The sequence below is a fragment of the Ascaphus truei genome, chromosome 2, assembly GCF_040206685.1.
Source record: "Ascaphus truei isolate aAscTru1 chromosome 2, aAscTru1.hap1, whole genome shotgun sequence".
Classification (NCBI taxonomy): Eukaryota; Metazoa; Chordata; class Amphibia; order Anura; family Ascaphidae; genus Ascaphus; species Ascaphus truei.
The window spans coordinates 32,915,715-32,933,120 of NC_134484.1; the positions used below are offsets into that span (position 1 = coordinate 32,915,715).

The 17,406-nt window shown below is 44.9% G+C and overlaps 1 protein-coding gene across 1 annotated transcript in view; it reads left to right on the forward strand.

The window, feature by feature from the left end:
* The window catches only part of OC90 (otoconin 90), an 80,029-nt gene that overhangs the window by 17,471 nt on the left and 45,152 nt on the right, over positions 1-17,406 (forward strand). Inside the window, exons 6-7 of the mRNA XM_075588463.1 lie at positions 7,625-7,675; positions 13,180-13,227. Of these exons, the coding sequence (XP_075444578.1) occupies positions 7,625-7,675; positions 13,180-13,227 (99 nt within the window). The remainder of the gene's footprint in view (positions 1-7,624; positions 7,676-13,179; positions 13,228-17,406) is intronic.

Here is a 17,406-nt window from a genome sequence, read left to right on the forward strand (position 1 = left end):
AAATTCCTGTAACACAGGTGGCCCTTTGAGTCCGCCCCCCCCCACCCCCCAAATCTATTTAATTCCCTTCTGTTATTTCATTGTTGTGGGTATGGCGAGCACGAATATAATGTATGTTTCAAAATGTAGCTTGAAAAGCATTTTAACATTAAAATTAGTGATTGTGTAAATTGCTTGAACTTGGATTGGGCAGCAAGAACTAACAAATAGCATTTCCTATGGATATGCAACACACAAAGGCAGAATTGTTAGCCGGGTACATTAATGTAAGCAGTAAATAGTATGAGTAATGAATCGATATAGCAGTGTATTTTTTAAGGAAAGTAAAAAAATAAAACAAAATACTGCCAACACCCCAATGACAAATTGTATAGTAAAATACACATCTGTGTTTCTTCCCATAAGTAAGGGTCATTTAGTCAAATTTGTTGGCCAAAGTATTTTTAAGCCTGTAACTTCACCATGATATGGCCTTTTTTACAGGTCCTAGCACTATCCAGTAAATGTTCTCATTACCTCTCTGATGGAGGAAGAAGTATTTATAGACTGCACATCAACTTGTGCATCACACGACTGTCTGTTTACAAGAGAAAGGAAAATAGCATAATACTAAGGGGGTGATGCACTGTATCATGGCAAATTTGGAGCAACATGTATGCAAATTGCATCATTTTCATCTTGCGTCGAGTGCTTTGCTAATTATCTTACATTTTACATAGATCTATGGTGAACCAAAGTAATTATACAAAAAAGTTACATATAGTTCTGCAATGCACTTAGCTCAGGAAGATAAAGTGACATGTTCAACATCACAAACAGGGCCAGGGCAACCACTAGGCGACTTAGGTGGGTGCCCAGGGAGGCACCTTTTTAGGGGGCGGCGGAAGTAGTGCTGGAAGAGGGTGGTAAGCTCAGGGCAGCAGCAGATGAGCATGGCAGGTGGTGTGGGAGAGGAGCAGAATGGCAGGAGAGGAGCAGGGTGGCAGAGGAGGATGTGAGGGAGGAGCAAACCCCAGCGGTCCAACCTGGAAGTATTCACTGACTTCTGGTGTCTGCCACTACTACAGCGCAGCTTCTCCCTGACTGTCTTCTGTCCTCTTCTCCAACCGCCGCACACCATACTCCTCCTCTGCTTCCCTGCTCTTCTCCTGCTGTTTTCCATCCTCTTCTCCTGCTGTCTTTGTCTACTGCTGTCTTCCTTCTCTACTGCCCTGCTCCTCTGAATCCAGGTAGGCATTGCTAAGGAGGTGAGATGAAGAGGAGGGGTGAGAGAGGAGGAGGGGGTGAGGGAGCAAGATAAGGTGTTGACAGAGGAGGAGGAGTGAGAGAGAAGGGGAGGTGTGAGAGAAGAAGATGAGGAGGGTGAGAGAGGAAGAGGAGGAGGGAAGGTGAGTTAGGAGGGGGAAGGTGAGTTAGGAGGAGGAAGGGGTGAGAGAGGTGGTGTGGGGTGAGATAAAGGAGGAGGAAGAGTGAGAAAATGGGGCTATAATAACGCTTTTAAAAAATATGAACGTTCAGTGGGATGAGAGTGGGAGCGGTTGTTCTGAATACCCTTGCAACGACCCTGATCACAAAAAACTAACATTAGGATTCAGACTTCAGTTTCCCCCACACTATGGGAGATATGGCAGCTACTGTGTGTGTGCTTTACCTGTGGCTCACAGGAGGCCTGAACCTCCACTGCTGGGAGCCTGGGTAGGGTGACCAGATGTCCCAGTTTAGCCGGGACAGTCCCGGTTTTTCATGTGCTGTCCCGGTTTCCAATTCTCAAAATGTCCCGGTTTTTACTTGGGGTCCCAGATTTTGGGGCTGCGGGGACCTGAGGATGTTGTCTGCCCTCCGAAGCAGGCGAAGGGGGGGGGGGGGGGGGGCGCGGAGATGGCAAGAGAATGCCGGCTGTGATTGGAGGATGTGGGGGGGCGGAGATTTGACAAGGTGCTGCAAGCTGGGCCTCCCCTTCCCTCAGCACTGCCCCCCTCCCTTCTCTCCTCCAGCAATGCCGGGCCCTCCCCTTCCTTATGCACCATCCCTCTGTCCATCCCTTTGGGCTCTGCGGGCCTGCCAGTCTCATCTGCAATGCTACCTATGCTGCTCCAGCAGCCCATCCACAGCCCGCAGGTAACCCACATGTCCTCTTATACTCCCTTCCAAGGCATCTTACCCACCCCAAAGAGGAAGAGGTCTTATTTTTGGGTGTTTGCAGAGGTGGGCTTCGTGTGTGTGTGTGTGTGTGTGTGTGTGTGTGTGTGTGTGTGTGTGTGTGTGTGTGTGTGTGTGTGTGTGTGTGTGTGTGTGTGTGTGTGTGTGTGTGTGTGTGTGTGACTGTGTGTGTGTGACTGTGTGACTGTGTGTGTGTGTGACTGTGTGTGTGTGTGACTGTGTGTGTGTGTGGGGGGTGTCCCGGTGTCCACAGGAGCCAACCCACCCAATGTGTGTGCGAAAGCACTGCCCACAAGAAGTGTTAGAGTTGATGCACTTGTAGATGGGGGATACCTGCCAGGTGCTCCAGCACCTGGTATCACCAACAGAAAAGAAACGTCCGGTCCAATGCTGTCGCCATCAGTGAAGGCATCCGCCTCCACATGGGGTGGTATCCGTCTGGACTGTCCCATCGTATTAAGAGTCTTTAGCCTTGCAGTGATGGTCCTGTCCCAGACCACAGGCCGCAACTACTGTGCGGCGTTCCACTCTGTCCCTGACACTAGTGATTGTAAATGGGGCAGTGTCCCTATCTGAGGGGCCCCTCCCTATATCAGCCACAAACTATGTGGGAATTGGGGCCTAACTGGGGGTCTTTGGCCTAGTGCAGGGGCCTACAGACACCATGCACACAAACCCTTACCCTCTGATATCCCAGGTCCGACTGACTGGCGCGCAAAATGTATCTCTTTGGGGAGCAGGGGATTGGGCAGCCCTATTGGCTGTTGCACGACATGTGACTCCAGCCCCAACGCCTTGTAGGACATGTAGTCCCCGCAGAACCCTTTGTCTGTAATGGCCACCGCAATTGCTGTCCTTCAGCACATGCACAGCTCATACTGCGCATGCACAGCCAATCTCAATATGGCGGCACCCTACAAGTGGAGCCGTAACAGACCTCAGCGACTCGCTCGCCATCCTGAATGCTCCCTGCACTGCTTCAGCCACCTTCCCCGCACTCGCCGGAGGCACGCGCACCCCGCCACAATGGAGGTAAGCGGAGCCAGCGGGACCCAAGAGGGAACCTGGCCACACACATACTGCTGCGACACACTTTATTCGAGCAAATACCCAGTATGTACCTGGCAGATACCTGGAATGCGCCGCTCCTCACCTCTGACAAGCCCCGTTGCGTTTGCCTTCCCAGCCATGGTTCATGCCTGGCTGACAGGCGGCTGTTCTGTTAAATGATAATGATTAGGATTTAATAGGCTGCAATGCTTCGCGTGTCTACCAGATGGCATAAATTCATGAATTGTAATGCAGTATATATATATATATATATATATATATATATATATATATATATATATATATATATATACTGTGCAGTATTGCAGCCAGCGGGAATAAAATGCTTCAATCCCTGCCTGGAAAATAACGCAATGCACTCGGGCAGAAAACAGTCACAAACCTCAATACACCCGAGTATACCCGAATTCGTGGGACTAGCCGAGCTCGAATAAAGTGTGTCGCCAGTGTAAAGGGTTTTATACTGTACATCTCGTAATAATGTTTGTGGTGACATAAGCCGACACACACATGGGCAAAAGTGGTGGAAATTGATTTGATACTAGAGATGTGTGCTTCACAAATGACTTACATTTTCTATTTTGGCTCATTTTGTTTGATAAAGTTCATATTGATAGAAAACTTGTAAAACTCATTTAGGTGTAACATTTTAACCACATTTCAGCAAAATGTCACCAATTTCGGTCTGAAGAGTGGTCACGTGATCGCGATCATTTGTTGCTAATTTTTTGGGATGATTTTCACCGGGTTGCACATCTGTACTTGATACATTAAAGCTTAGATAGAAAACAAAAGGACTTCTATGACGCTAGGACCAGTTAAGATCAAACCTTAAATGAATGAGATCAAACCCTTTCTTTCTTGTATCTCCAAGGGTTAATTCACTTGGAAGTCCACTTCGGTTCCAATCAGCTCTGTTTATAGATGACTTTGTAAGCCTGCAGATGTAGCTTGTAGGAAATATAAATGGAAACAAGAAAAGCCACAATAGTGTATTACCTTGATAAGTACACTTTAATTTTAATAATGGATAAAACATTAAAACACATTAAACAACAATAGTTGCATCCATAAGAATAGGTCTGTGCCTTGTCCTCGATTGATTAAATTTGGAAAAATACTTACTAAATAGATGTAACTAGGACATGCGGCTGGTACATTGGGAACTACCTTGAGCAAAGACTACACTCGCTCTGACAATCACAGAACCTGTGTTGATACTGCCATCCGGCTCTGCTCTGCGGTCTGCTGCCTCCAGTTGATCAGCTTCCCCGGGTGACATCATGGCTCTCTCTGTTTTTGGCCAGGAAACACAGGATCAGCTGCTCCGTGTGACTCTCTGCCTGCTGCCGTTTCTGTCGGTTGGCTTCAATAGTAGCTGCTGTAGGAAATTACAGTAGGGCACTGCGTCCTGCTCCTTCTAGTTAACCCTACGCGTTTCAAGACTGAAAAGTCTCTTCTTCAGGGGTGTAGCTAGCTAGTATTTTAGCCACCCTTAACCACTGTATGTTTCAGTTGTTTTTTCCTTCTGGCATTATACTAAGTTGTGTGTTTGTTGTTATATGTTTGTGTTAGTCTCTTGTATTAGTCTCTGTGTTTATATCTCTTAGTAAGGTTAAAAAAACAGGGATAGACAGCACTCAAAAAATGGGAACAAAAATATAATATGCAGGGTGCACAAGGGAACAAGGAGGGCCCTATTTCCTGCAAGGTATAAATGGGGAAAGATGGGGGAGTTCCCAGCACTCACTGACAAATAAAGGTAAAAAGAGGATAAAGGAGGATATGCCAAAAGAATGTAATGAATTAATATGTTATATGAAGCAAAAAGTACACAACTTGGATCATGCAACAAACAAACAAAATATTCATAAAACAAAAAAATAGCTCACAGTGAATGGGGAAAGAGAGATAACACAGGGAAAGGGAGGGAGGACAAGGGAAACCACAAAAGAGAGGGGGTAGGGTGTAAAAGGAAGAAACAGGGAAACTAGGGGGGCAACGTTTTGGGCAATGGCCCCTTCCTCAGGCCTGTTCCCAGAGGTCTAAATGACCAGAGGTACTTCCCTTTAACCCTGTGTAAAAAAAAAATGGAAAGTAAGCTTATTTTTTGTTAAATTTACAGTGTGGTGTGTTTCTGTTTCAGGTTATTTCACATACACTAGACATGTTTCAATATTAAGTCATGTCAATTTACTGTAGATAGGGTTCTACTTGTTGGGGGAGGGTATATGACATTGTGTACTATACACATACCTCCTATATATTGTGGGAGAGAACATGATTATTACATTGTGACTCTCCTCCAACTCCCTGCTTAACTCTTTAAAATCTGGTTTCTGTCCTCTACACTCCCCCGGTACATCACTAACAACAGTGATCACTGACCTACTCACAGCTAAATCTAAGGGTAATTTCTCCATTCTAATTCTCCTGGATCTCTCTGCTGCCTTTGACACTGTTGATCACCCCCTTATCCTAAATATTCTCCACTCCAATTGCCTACGTGACGCATCCTTCTCCTGGCTCATGTACTACCTATACAACCTCTCCTACAGTGTTTTCTTCTCTGGTGTCTCCTCCACTTCATTCCCTCTGTCTGTTGGAGCCCCCAAGGCTCAGCCTTTGTCTTTTACTCTTATCCCTCTTCACCTCTTCTCTTGGTGAACTAATCCAAATCTTTTGGCTTTTAGTATTTTCTTTATGCTGATGACACTCAAATCTATCTCTCCTCCCCTGACCTCTCCCCCCTCTCTCCTGTCCCAGGTCTCCAACTCTCTCACTCTCTGCAATCTCCTCCTAAATATCTCACTGCTACCTTAAATTAAACATGTCCAAAATAGAATTAATATTTTTTCCCCCCTTCAACTGCCACTGCTACACCAACACTCTCCCTCACTGTGAATAACACCACAATCTCCTCAACACCTCAAACCCACTGTCTAGGGGTCATCTTTGACTCTGATCTCTCTCTCTCTTATTCCTCACATTCAGTCACTCACGAAGTTCTGCCATATCCACCTCCAAAATATTGCCACAATACGCCCTTTTCTCACTCATGATGCAACTAAAATCCTAATCCACTCAACATGTTAATCCACTCATCATGCTAATCTGCCTTGATTGTTGCAACTTTCTCTTAGTTGGCATTCCCCTTGTCCGCATCTCCCAACTCTAATCCATCCAAAATGCTGCTAGACTCATCTACCTCCTTCACCGATCCACTTCTACTGCTCCACTATGCATATCCCTACACAGGCTTCCCATAGCCTCTAGAATTCAATTTAAAACCATAATAATTACTTACAAAGGTCTTAACAACACTGCCCCCCCCCCCTTACATCGCAGCCCTTATCCACAAATACATACCTACATGCCCCCTACATCCCCCTTCCCTTCCACCTTATTACCTCCTCTCACTCCCACCTACAAGACTTCTCGCATGCTGACCCCTCTGTCTGGAATTCCCTACCATGCACCATCAGACTCTCCACCAGCTTTCAGATGTTTCAAAATTCCTTGAAAATTCACCTTTTCAAATTAAGCTAACTCGCCATACTTCTAATATCCAACTCACCAACCCCATTGGGACTAGCTATGTGACTGGACCAATGTCCACCCGATGTAACATCCTCCCCCACTCCCAACCCCATCAAAACTAAATTGTCTTCAGCTGTCAGACTGGGCCATATTCTTAGCAAGATGTTTAAAAACATTGTGCTTGCCCATTGGCAGTAGAGCAACACAGCAGTTTAGTGAATCTGATGTATTATGGGATTACCTATAATAGAGAAATAATGTGAAGTTGTGAGTATGATTTTCCGAGTACATGTAGCACATTCATTTTTTTAAATGGAGTTTCAGCTTCAAACTCAAATATGAAAAACAGAGAATTTAAAAGTACAAATCCGTGGTTAAAACATGTTTTGAAAACGTGCCTTTATCGTTCTCTTTTCCATCTCACTGCCTCACATTAGTGAACAAGAAGAGACTGACAACTGTTTAATTATATACATATATGCCACTGCAAAAATGCCTTTACAAATTTAAATTCCTATGCAAATAAAATAGATTTTTTTTAAAATATATTGTAGTACAGTGGGTTGTAACTTTATGGTAAGTATGAATCCTTGAGCATGGAATTGTCCAGGTGCCATCCTGAGAATGGCATGGGAACCATCAAAGGGTTTTTATTGATACTGGATAGGGAAACTACAGGAACAGTATAAAAGGATCCAAAGCTGTTCTAGTGTTCAAGGCATCAGGGCGAGATATCGGGTCATGTGATTGCTGTAACAGTGATCACATGACCCTAAAGATGTGTGGGACTTGACATTTTGACAGTGAAATGCTCAAAGAAAACTATGCAGTCTCATAAATATCATTTTATTAGTTTTTCCAGAAACAACTGGCAAGAAAAGTGTGGCAGCCTTAGACTCAAAATGTAAGTTTTTATCTAACGTGCATTACTTTTCAATCAGAATTAACGTATGAATTTCAAAAGTATAATGTCTTTTAATTATATGTTGTAATGCCCATTTGCAACTGCTGTATTGATTATATATATGTAGCGCACTTTCCCCCACCCCCTGGGAGATATGACTACTACTATGTATGTGGTGCATTACCTGCGGCTCACAGGAGGCCTGAGCCTCCGCTGCTGGGAGCCTGGGATGTGCCTGAGTAGCGCCTCCACATCTACGGGATCCTACTATGTGGGATGACCCCATTACAGGAACCCATACAATAAAACACACCTGGCTAAGAGTAACAGTTTAGCTACATGCAAACGAATAGCTGGTATACACAGTCCCACCAACCAGGCCACGCATATATATATATCCCAATATTTAAAAAAGCAAACCAAGTTGTGATAAAATATATCTCAGGTATCTGAAGAAGTGTATAATACCAATGCTCTCTGTGTATAAGAAATGGACAAGGTCCTCATCAACCCCTTAGCAGAAAGCAGAAAATATAAGAAAAAGGCCGACATTAGCAAAACACATAATTACAATACACAATGCAGGATTAATAACTAATACTAGGATTTGTAAACGGGTTCATGGCATTCCTGGCGTCCCAGAAGGGAATGCTGATGAGAGGGATCCAGCCAGTATAGCATAGCTGTGTGATGTTTGAGGTCTTCCTAACATCCATTGTTATTGGATCCCTGAGAAAGGTGTTGCCGGCAGTAGAGATGTGCAAACTTGCCGGGATTCGATTTGTGGGGGTTTCAATCGAACGTCCACAGGACAAACTTAGGTTCAAACTCCAGCGAAAATGAAATGCACATGGATATTTAGCGCTACGCAAACTTTTGTGGTGAAAAAATAAGAGTGAAATGTAAAAGATTTGCAAACTCTAGCTTGTGCAGGTATGGTGCAAGTGATCTTTAAGCCACATGCAGCTGTTTATCACCTTCTGATGACAGCGGGACAAAGGACTGTTAAAATTCCAAGAACATCTTGTCAAGAAACATCAATTGATTACCACTGATGTACAGACCTTTTGTGTCCTACTGGATGCACAACGTAGGAAACCCAATGTGCCCAGTACACTTCTTTAGTACAGATTTATGTAGTACAGCATCTCTCTGATGAATTGGTCATCCGTTTTATGACCGAAGTCAAGATGGGGTCTCACAATACTGTGCGCTCAAGGTGCTGTTTTTCTTTCACAAAAAGACCCATGGTTTCCAGGATATGGTTTTCTACATTCTAATTACTGCTACCGCAGCTCTATATTGATACAGAGATCTACTCTCTATGTTATGACAATTACTGTGGACTTATTGCTAGTGTGGCAGGGTCTCCCTCTGAGCTCCCCTTAGCCCCCTTACCTCCGCTGCTGGCGGGAGCGTTGCGGGGGCGCGCGGAGGCCAGCGGGGGAGTGCACGTGCACCCGACAGCGCCGGTGCTGCGGGGAGGGCTGCGGGTAGTTGCGGTGGGCGACTGACTCGCCGAAGGCTCCGGTGGCTCCCTCTGCAGGGCGCCGCCATATTGGATGATATTGAGCATGTGCGAGGTGCGAGCATGCGCATTGGTAGGCGTGTGAGACGGCTGTTAGGCAGAAGGCTCCAGTTGGGGACTACAAGCCCCATAAGGCAATGGGGCTGGGAATCATGTGGCGCGACAGAGCCAATAGGGTCCCTGGATTTCTCCTGCAACTGAGTAGATACATTGCGCGCGTTTGCAACCAAGCTAGTTGGAGCTGGGACACCAGACGGGTAGGGTGTGCATGTGAAGGGTGTCAGTGACTCCTGCACTAGGCCAGAGACCCCATTAGGCCCTGACTCCCCTCAGCAGGTGGTTGCTGTAGGGACAGGCCATAGATAGGAACACTGCCCTGTAGTACCAGAGTGAGGGACACAGACAGGAAGCGGCGGTCTCCTGTTCACAGGTGATCTGGGACCAGACACCTGCACCAAAGAAACACTACATACAGGACCCACCCATCAGAGGCGGAGGGAGCGCCAATATCGCTGGAATCAGTGGATCCGTTTCACCTTCTGACCATACCCGGGTTCAGGAGCACATGGACAGGTACACCAAGTGCACCAACTATACACACATTAGTGCGGCAGCGCTGTCTCACACTTTGGGTGGGTTATCTAGGGGACACTGGGAAGGATCGTGTCCAAGAGCACCTCAGCACTTTGAGGACGGTATACCCTATGGGGTGTGAACACGATGTTGGGAACACAGTGGGGGGAGGTTACGGTCGTGTGAGGCTTGGCGGGTAGCTGTACCTCATTAGTGTTCAGTAGAACTGTTCATGATATTAGTGTTGTCCATGGTTATGTCGGTTTATATGCCGATAGTTAAGTATTCTTTTTTTTATCACATTATTGTGTATTGCTCTTATATGGTCCTGCATGGGGTTATCACACATAGTTAGGATCCCGCGCAGGTGGAGGCGCTGTCACCTATCAATTCAAGTACCTTAGCATCTCTCAATATCCCCTTAGTCTTAAAGTCATATCCTGAGAAAGGAAGGCTTTTGTTACAAGAAAGTATTTTACTTTCAGGAACAGGCTTAAGTCTACTGTCCAGGTCAAACGGCTATAGAGATAGAATGGAAGTGGTCTGATCAAAGATTTCTTTATTATGTGAGAGCTGCTCTGATGAATTCTAAGAATGGTTCGATTTCACTTGAAATACACACACACACACACACACATTATATATGTAACCCGTTTTCCCCCACCCAATCTCAGATAGGGCCCTCTAGGGACTCTAACGCTCAGGCTACATGTCTCTGTGTGGTGCGTACCTGCTGGCAACAGGGGGCCCCGATTCTCCCGCAATGACATTGGGGAAGACAGGACAGGTTTCTGGGGTTGTGCCTCTATTCTCTTCACTGGTGCAGCGCCTCCATTTCTTGCAACCCCCAGAAATATGGGGTGGAGTAAATACAGAAGAATTGTCTCCCCCTCCTCCTGATAAACTCCACTCTCAGGCAGGAGCTTGTATAAAAGTGCAGTCTCTTTATTCCTTCCTTATTCACAGCATTCAGTGCAGACAGTTGCACAGCAGGCTGTCCTCCTTTAGGATGTCCCTGACTCGACTCTGGGCCTAGGGTCACCCAGAGTGGGTCTAGCTCTTCCCCTACCCCCTAGACAGGGAAGGAGGTATATGGTCCACACCCTTGAACTCTGACTCTCAGCTAACTCACTCCTCACTCTCTCCAACTAAATAGGAAGTGCAATGCCCTAAGTAGTTTCAACAGGCACCGCCCCTGTGTCTCTTGATTGGACACAGTCAGGTGACCTGCCTTCACTGCCTCAGGGCACTTGCTTGAGGTGGGGAAAACCCATGATAACTCCTGGCAAACCTGCCCTTATGCAGGGATTACTGCCAGGAGGAGGGCAGAACTATAGCTCAATACACACACACACACACACACACACACACATATATATATATATACAGTTTTCAACAAACCTATACATTTGCACGCCCCGGGCGAGTGGATTTAACATCGTGGCGAGCTCCTATTGGCCCAAGCAGCACACGTGTGGTACTAGGTGGCGAGTAGATTTTTTTGGGGGTGATTTGTTGACCACTGTATGTATGTATGTATGTATGTATGTATGTATATATATATATATATATATATATATATATATATATTTTTTTTTTTGCGGGGGGAGGTTTAATTAACACAGTGCTAAAAAGGCACTGGAATTTGAGTAACTAACCCCTTTTCTTTGGCTGCAAGGCATAAATCTTTCTTCCCACCTGTAATTATAAAATACCGTAAATAAAATAAAATAGCAAAGGGCTCAATTCTAAAATGGTCCCTTAAGTGTTTAGCCTGACCTAATGTAAAACATCAGGCAACACGCTCCTACTAACAATGTATACAGTATATCGTTTACATTACTTTTTATTATTCCCGAATCCCAACTACAGAAAACCAAATGCAAAACAGAACATTTAATCTGAAGGAAGTCTTTTCATTCATTCATCAAAATGAATTGCAGGAAGTCTTTCAATCTCAGTTTCAATTAAATATTTCCTGAATTAAGAGAATTGGAGAATTGGAGAACACAGTTTCATAGAATATGATCAGCTGATAGCAAACACTTTTACTTTTCCTATCAAATGATCTTTCATTAGTCCTACTATCATACAGTAGATGACCTGAACACAACAACAAAGAAATGAGTAATAAATGCAATACTGTGTTATACCAATAGCATGGGCGCCTATTGAATTAATGATAATATATAAACAGGCACATTTTGTTGCTGGGAGGGAGAGGACATTCCTCAAGAGCAGTGAAGCCAACAAAAAAAAAACCATTGCTACAGACTATACACCATGAAGAAATAAAGCGGAAAACAGACCTAATAGCCCGAAGCTTAATGGTGAATACTTGTTGCTAGGCAGCAGTACAGTGGTGAGAATGTATTAGTAATTAAGCAAACAGACACCCAAAAGAGGGAATATTGTAAAGACAACACAAGCAAAAAATAAGCTACATTATATTTCAGCTCTAATACATATTATGTGCTGATCAGGAGCAACTGATTTTTACCAGCAACCTGACGCTCAAGGAGAGAAATTCATGGTCACTGGTTCTTGTTTAAAACTATGGTGTGTCAGATCAATAGGCATATGCTTCTGATCCAGGGGTGGGCACTTTTATTATGTGATTTTTTTGTTAAAAATGTATTTATTTTAAATGTGTTTGTTATAATGTATCTTAACGGCAAAAGCCCTATTGGCTACATTTGGCCCATTAGTTTACAGGGAGGGGTAGGTTTGTTGGGGAGGGTGTGGGTAGGGGGAGTGGGTTATGGTGGTATATAGGTGCCCCGGAGAGGGAGATTAGGCCACCCGGGGAGACTTGGGGGGAGGGGTTAACTGCTTGTTATGCCATAGAGGTTGGTTAGGTATCTGTATGAAACCCTTGGTTATACTAGTGGCCATGAAGGCATGCATAATGCATGCCGTGATGGCCACACTGGCTTCCAAGGGGTTAATAAACATATTTCTATTGGGAAGGCAGATGACAGGTATATATTGCATTGCAGTATATACCGGGCATCTTCCAGGGCATATGGGAAACACGAGCCTGCATTACAACCAGTTAGCGCCCAGGACGGTCTTCTTCCTGTGTTAACCGCCAAGTACCGCGTTAGCTATATACAAATAAGCCGTGTTTCTGCATGTGTTTAGGTTTGTAAATACCTGGTAAACTCAGGGAAGTTACCTATTTAAGTAAAGTCACATTAGTAGTCCAGATTTAGCAGAACTTTGAGAATCTACCGGTTAGTGAGCTGTTTAAGCATGTTATATACATTCCAAAAATATAAGAGATGTTCTCATTTTCATTGTGTAACCATCTTTCATTTATTAGTAATCAGTGAAAATATATTCAGGATAATGATGGATTACATGGTTCATTTTATTTGACATATTATCCCTATCTTTACAGTACAGCAGAACAGAAGTGTGGATGCAGTTTTTGCCCCAGCAGCAGAAGGTACAGTATGTCAATGTGGGTTTTACAAAATATGTTAAAAGATAGATGTACGGAACCGAATGTAGGTTTGAGAGTTAAGTAACTGAACATGTCCATTCTCCATACGTATTTTTTTTTATATATTTCTCTAAACTTAAACAGTGATGAAGTGTATGTTGTACACAAATGGTTTTAGATACAATTATCTGTCCCCCGGATCTTACAACCTAGTTTCAGAGCTTGACACACAGGGCGATAAATCCCTTTTATTTGCAAATACAGAAATATCATTTTGAAAACAACCTAACAATTTCATTGTCTAATTAAACATCTGTAATCATTTTTTAAACCAAACATTCCGGTTTCTTTGGAAATTTAAAATAATTAAATTTAAAAGATTTTTGTTATCATGTGGGGCCTCAGAATGAAGAAGTCCTTGTCAACCAAGTGGCTAGTCAACCTTTAGCCCACCTTCTTCAGGTCAGAAGGCCAATAACGAGGAGGGAGGGAGAGTGGGGCTCTGCCTGGGAAAAATTCCATTCAGCACATAGTGAAATCACACTAAAGAAAGTAGAAAGATGAAATCATACCCTCCAATGTCTCAGCTCACCATGTTTTCCAAACTAACTTATACAAAGTCCGTTCATTTTTCTAAATACTTACAGGTGTCAATCACCCAATAATTACACATCCCTGCCATTAGTTCATTTGGGTCCTAGTATGGTTAGTAACTTCAAGTGATTTTCTGAGAAGGAGCGGAGAAGCAGTGAGTAAAGACACTGACTGACACTGAGATTGCTGCAGGGGAACCTGGTTCAATTCCCGGTGTCGGCTCCTTGTGACCTTGGGCAAGTCACTTTATCTCCCTGTGCCTCAGGCACCAAAAACATAGATTGTAAGCTCCACGGGGCAGGGACCTGTGCCTGAAAAATGTCTCTGTAAAGCGCTGTGTACAATTAGCAGCGCTATACAAGAACATGCTATTATTATTATTATTATTCTGAAAGTCACAAAAATCTAATATTGGGTTTTCAAACAGGTTTAGCAACTTCCCTATATACCATTGGCTTTACGCTGAGCATAATGACCAATATCTGAAAACTCTTTTCACGGAAATTTTGTCTAAAAATTTGAGAAATCTCCCCATTGTCCATTATCTTATCTAGCACTGTCCCCCCCCCCCCTCCCTCCACCCCTCAGTGGAAGATGCACAGCTTCTACTACCTGTGCGGGGTGCGGATACCTGTTAGGATCAGGAGAGCTGAGTGGATCTGCAATGGTATGGAGATCAGGACAGGCTTAGGTTCTTTCTGTAGTTCTCATGTGTTAGCGCCTCCAGCCGTAGTGGGTTCCAGGGTGTCCAGAAATAAGACCCCACTATTGCATACGTCTCCCTCCTCACCAAGGACTGATACTTAGACAGGAGTTTAATAACAAGGGTCTTTATTGCATGGCATGCATCCACTGCAGATCTTCCTTACAGCGATGCAGTCTCACAGAGGTCCCAGGGCTCTGGATGGTGCTGGTCCCTGGTCTTACAGGGCCTCTGTGGCTGAATCAGATGTTCCTCCAGCCCCAGGGCTGGGGATGAGAATGCTCATCCTGCCATGGGAGAGACTCACAGCTCCAATGCACTCTCTTCCACATCCAGAGCAGGACTCAACTAAATTTGTCATTCCCATACTCAGGAAGCAGAAGGGGAGGGCTCATGGTCTATACCTATCCCTGATTGGCTTACACAGGCCGTGAGTCACCACCTTCTGTCCATCATAGAGGAGCATGGATGGGAGTGACATGCCCATAGGATTAACCCCTTACAGCCTGCAGCTAGCAGGACTTACATAACAGGGCGGGGAAAGACAGGCAGAAAATACATACCATGTTACACTTACATTGAAATTCAACGATTTGTTTTGTTCAGGGAAATAAAAATATACGTAAAATAATGTATACGTTTTAAATGAATTATGATAGTCTCCAACATAACTAGGGACAATTGTCCAATATGACATATTAACTAGTGATGGTCCGGGTCCTACATTTTTTAAAAATCGGGTAAAAGGTACCCAGAGGATTTGGTGCCTTGTACCCGGCCAGTTTCCCGGCTACCCGGTTGACACTTACCTGGGTGTGGAGGAAGCCCGCGGCGACATCTAGGCAGGACAGTAGAGGTCCCGTGGCGGTGGCAGCATCAGCAGTCTGTGTTCAGCCCGCGCAGGGACTGCAGGACTCCATAGCAGTGTGAGCTGGAGAACCATGTGACCGGAGCAGGAGCGTTCCTATTGGACAGCTGGCTGCTCTGCTGGAGAGAATTGTTGGGAGAATTAGAGAAACAAAACACACACAGAGCGCACCGGGGTTTAGTTACCAAACATAACAAATGATAGGCACACAATAAGAGCCTCTAATCAATGTTAATCGTGAAAAAAGTACTTTTAATCATAAAAAACGGGCCAAAAGCTGGGCCAAATGCTGAATTGGGGGAGGCAGGCATTCACCCAAGTAGCGCAAACTGAACCACTAGCTGGAGCAAAAGCGTCCAGACAGCTTCAGCCGTGGAGATAAAAACAGACAGCCCGCACTTGCTGGATAGCAGCCACTGCCTCAGTCAAACAGTGCAGCGCATGAGAGTGACCTCTCGTGACCCCAATTCAGCATTTGGCCCAGCATCTGTGTCTGTACACTTTATCATTTGTTATGTTTGGTAACTAATCCCTGGTGCACTCTGTGTGTGTTTTGTTTATCTTGTCGTTTGGGGTCTCCTTTGGGAGCCCCCAGTTTAGGAGTGTTCTTTGGGGGAGATGCTCCACGCACTTAGCAGCAAGGGGTGATTGCTGGTCCTACAAGACTTCTTTATGACAGCACGAGCACGGATAGCAGATTGTTTGTGGGGAGAATTGCCTGGATAGAGCATCTGCTTTGACGTTCTTGGATCCTGGACGATAGGAGATCACAAAGTTGAACCGAGTAAAGAAGAGAGCACACCTCGCCTCTTTGCTCCTTCAATACATTCGAGGTTCTTGTAATCTGTAAAGATTGTGATCAGAGAAGTTGCCCCCTCAAGCAAATGCCTCCATTCTTCTAGAGCCATTTTCATGGCCAGAAGTTCCCGATTTCCAACATCATAATTTCTTTCTGCGGCAGAATTATGTTTTAGAAAAGAAGGCACTGGGGGGGAGTTTCCCACGAAATTCCTTCCTTTGAGAAAGAGAACGGCTCCGGGTGCTAGATCAGATGCGTCCACTTCAAGCACAAAGGGTTTCTTGATGGATCAGCACAGGTGCGGACGAAAAGGCGACTTGAGCTTCTCAAAAGCTAGAAGAGCCTCAGAAGGCCATATCTTAGGGTTCGCCCCTTTCTTAGTAAGAGCCATAACGGGTGAAACCACTTTGGAGAAGTTCCTGATAAAACATTGGTAGTAGTTGGCAAACCCAAGAAATCGTTGAGTTGGTTTGAGGCCTGTCGGTAAAGGCCAATCCAGCACTGCCGATACTTTTTGCACGATCCATCTGAAACCTAAGGGAAGAGATGAAATACCCATGGAAGGAAATCTTCTTCTGTTCGAACTGACATTTCTCGAGCTTGGCAAAGAGGGAGTGGTCCCGAAGTCTTTGGAGGACCAGTCTAAACTGTGACCAATGTTCAGACAAAGAACTGGAAAAAATAAGGATATCATCCAGACATACCACGACAAATTGATCACGTAGATCCTGGAAAACCTCATTGATGAAATTTTGAAATATGGCTGGTGCATTGCATAAGCTGACTGGCATGACTAAATAGTCATAGTGGCGTCACGGGTATTAAAGGCTGTCTTCCACTCATCACTGTCACAGGAGACCAGGCAGTTTCCATCTTTTTAACTGGGATCATTCACTGAGCAAAATAAGGGAGAGGCCCAAGCCACAGCCTTGTCTGTCAGTAGGGAAATGACATAGGCTACACTGGATCGATGGGTGCACAACATGGAGGGCTGGAGTTCAAACTGAATCGAACATTGATTCAAAAATCCTCTTCAAGTCATGGGGTCTCCTCCATAATGTAGAGGCATCAGGACCCGTGGTTCCCTGGGCATAGGAAAGGACGGTGCTGGTGCCAGAGTCGCTGCCAGCAATGGTGGTGCAGGGGTAGAACCCACCTGGAGTGTATCCAGCTGGATGGTAATGTCCTAAAGTCGGCTAACAATGAGTGCCATCTGTT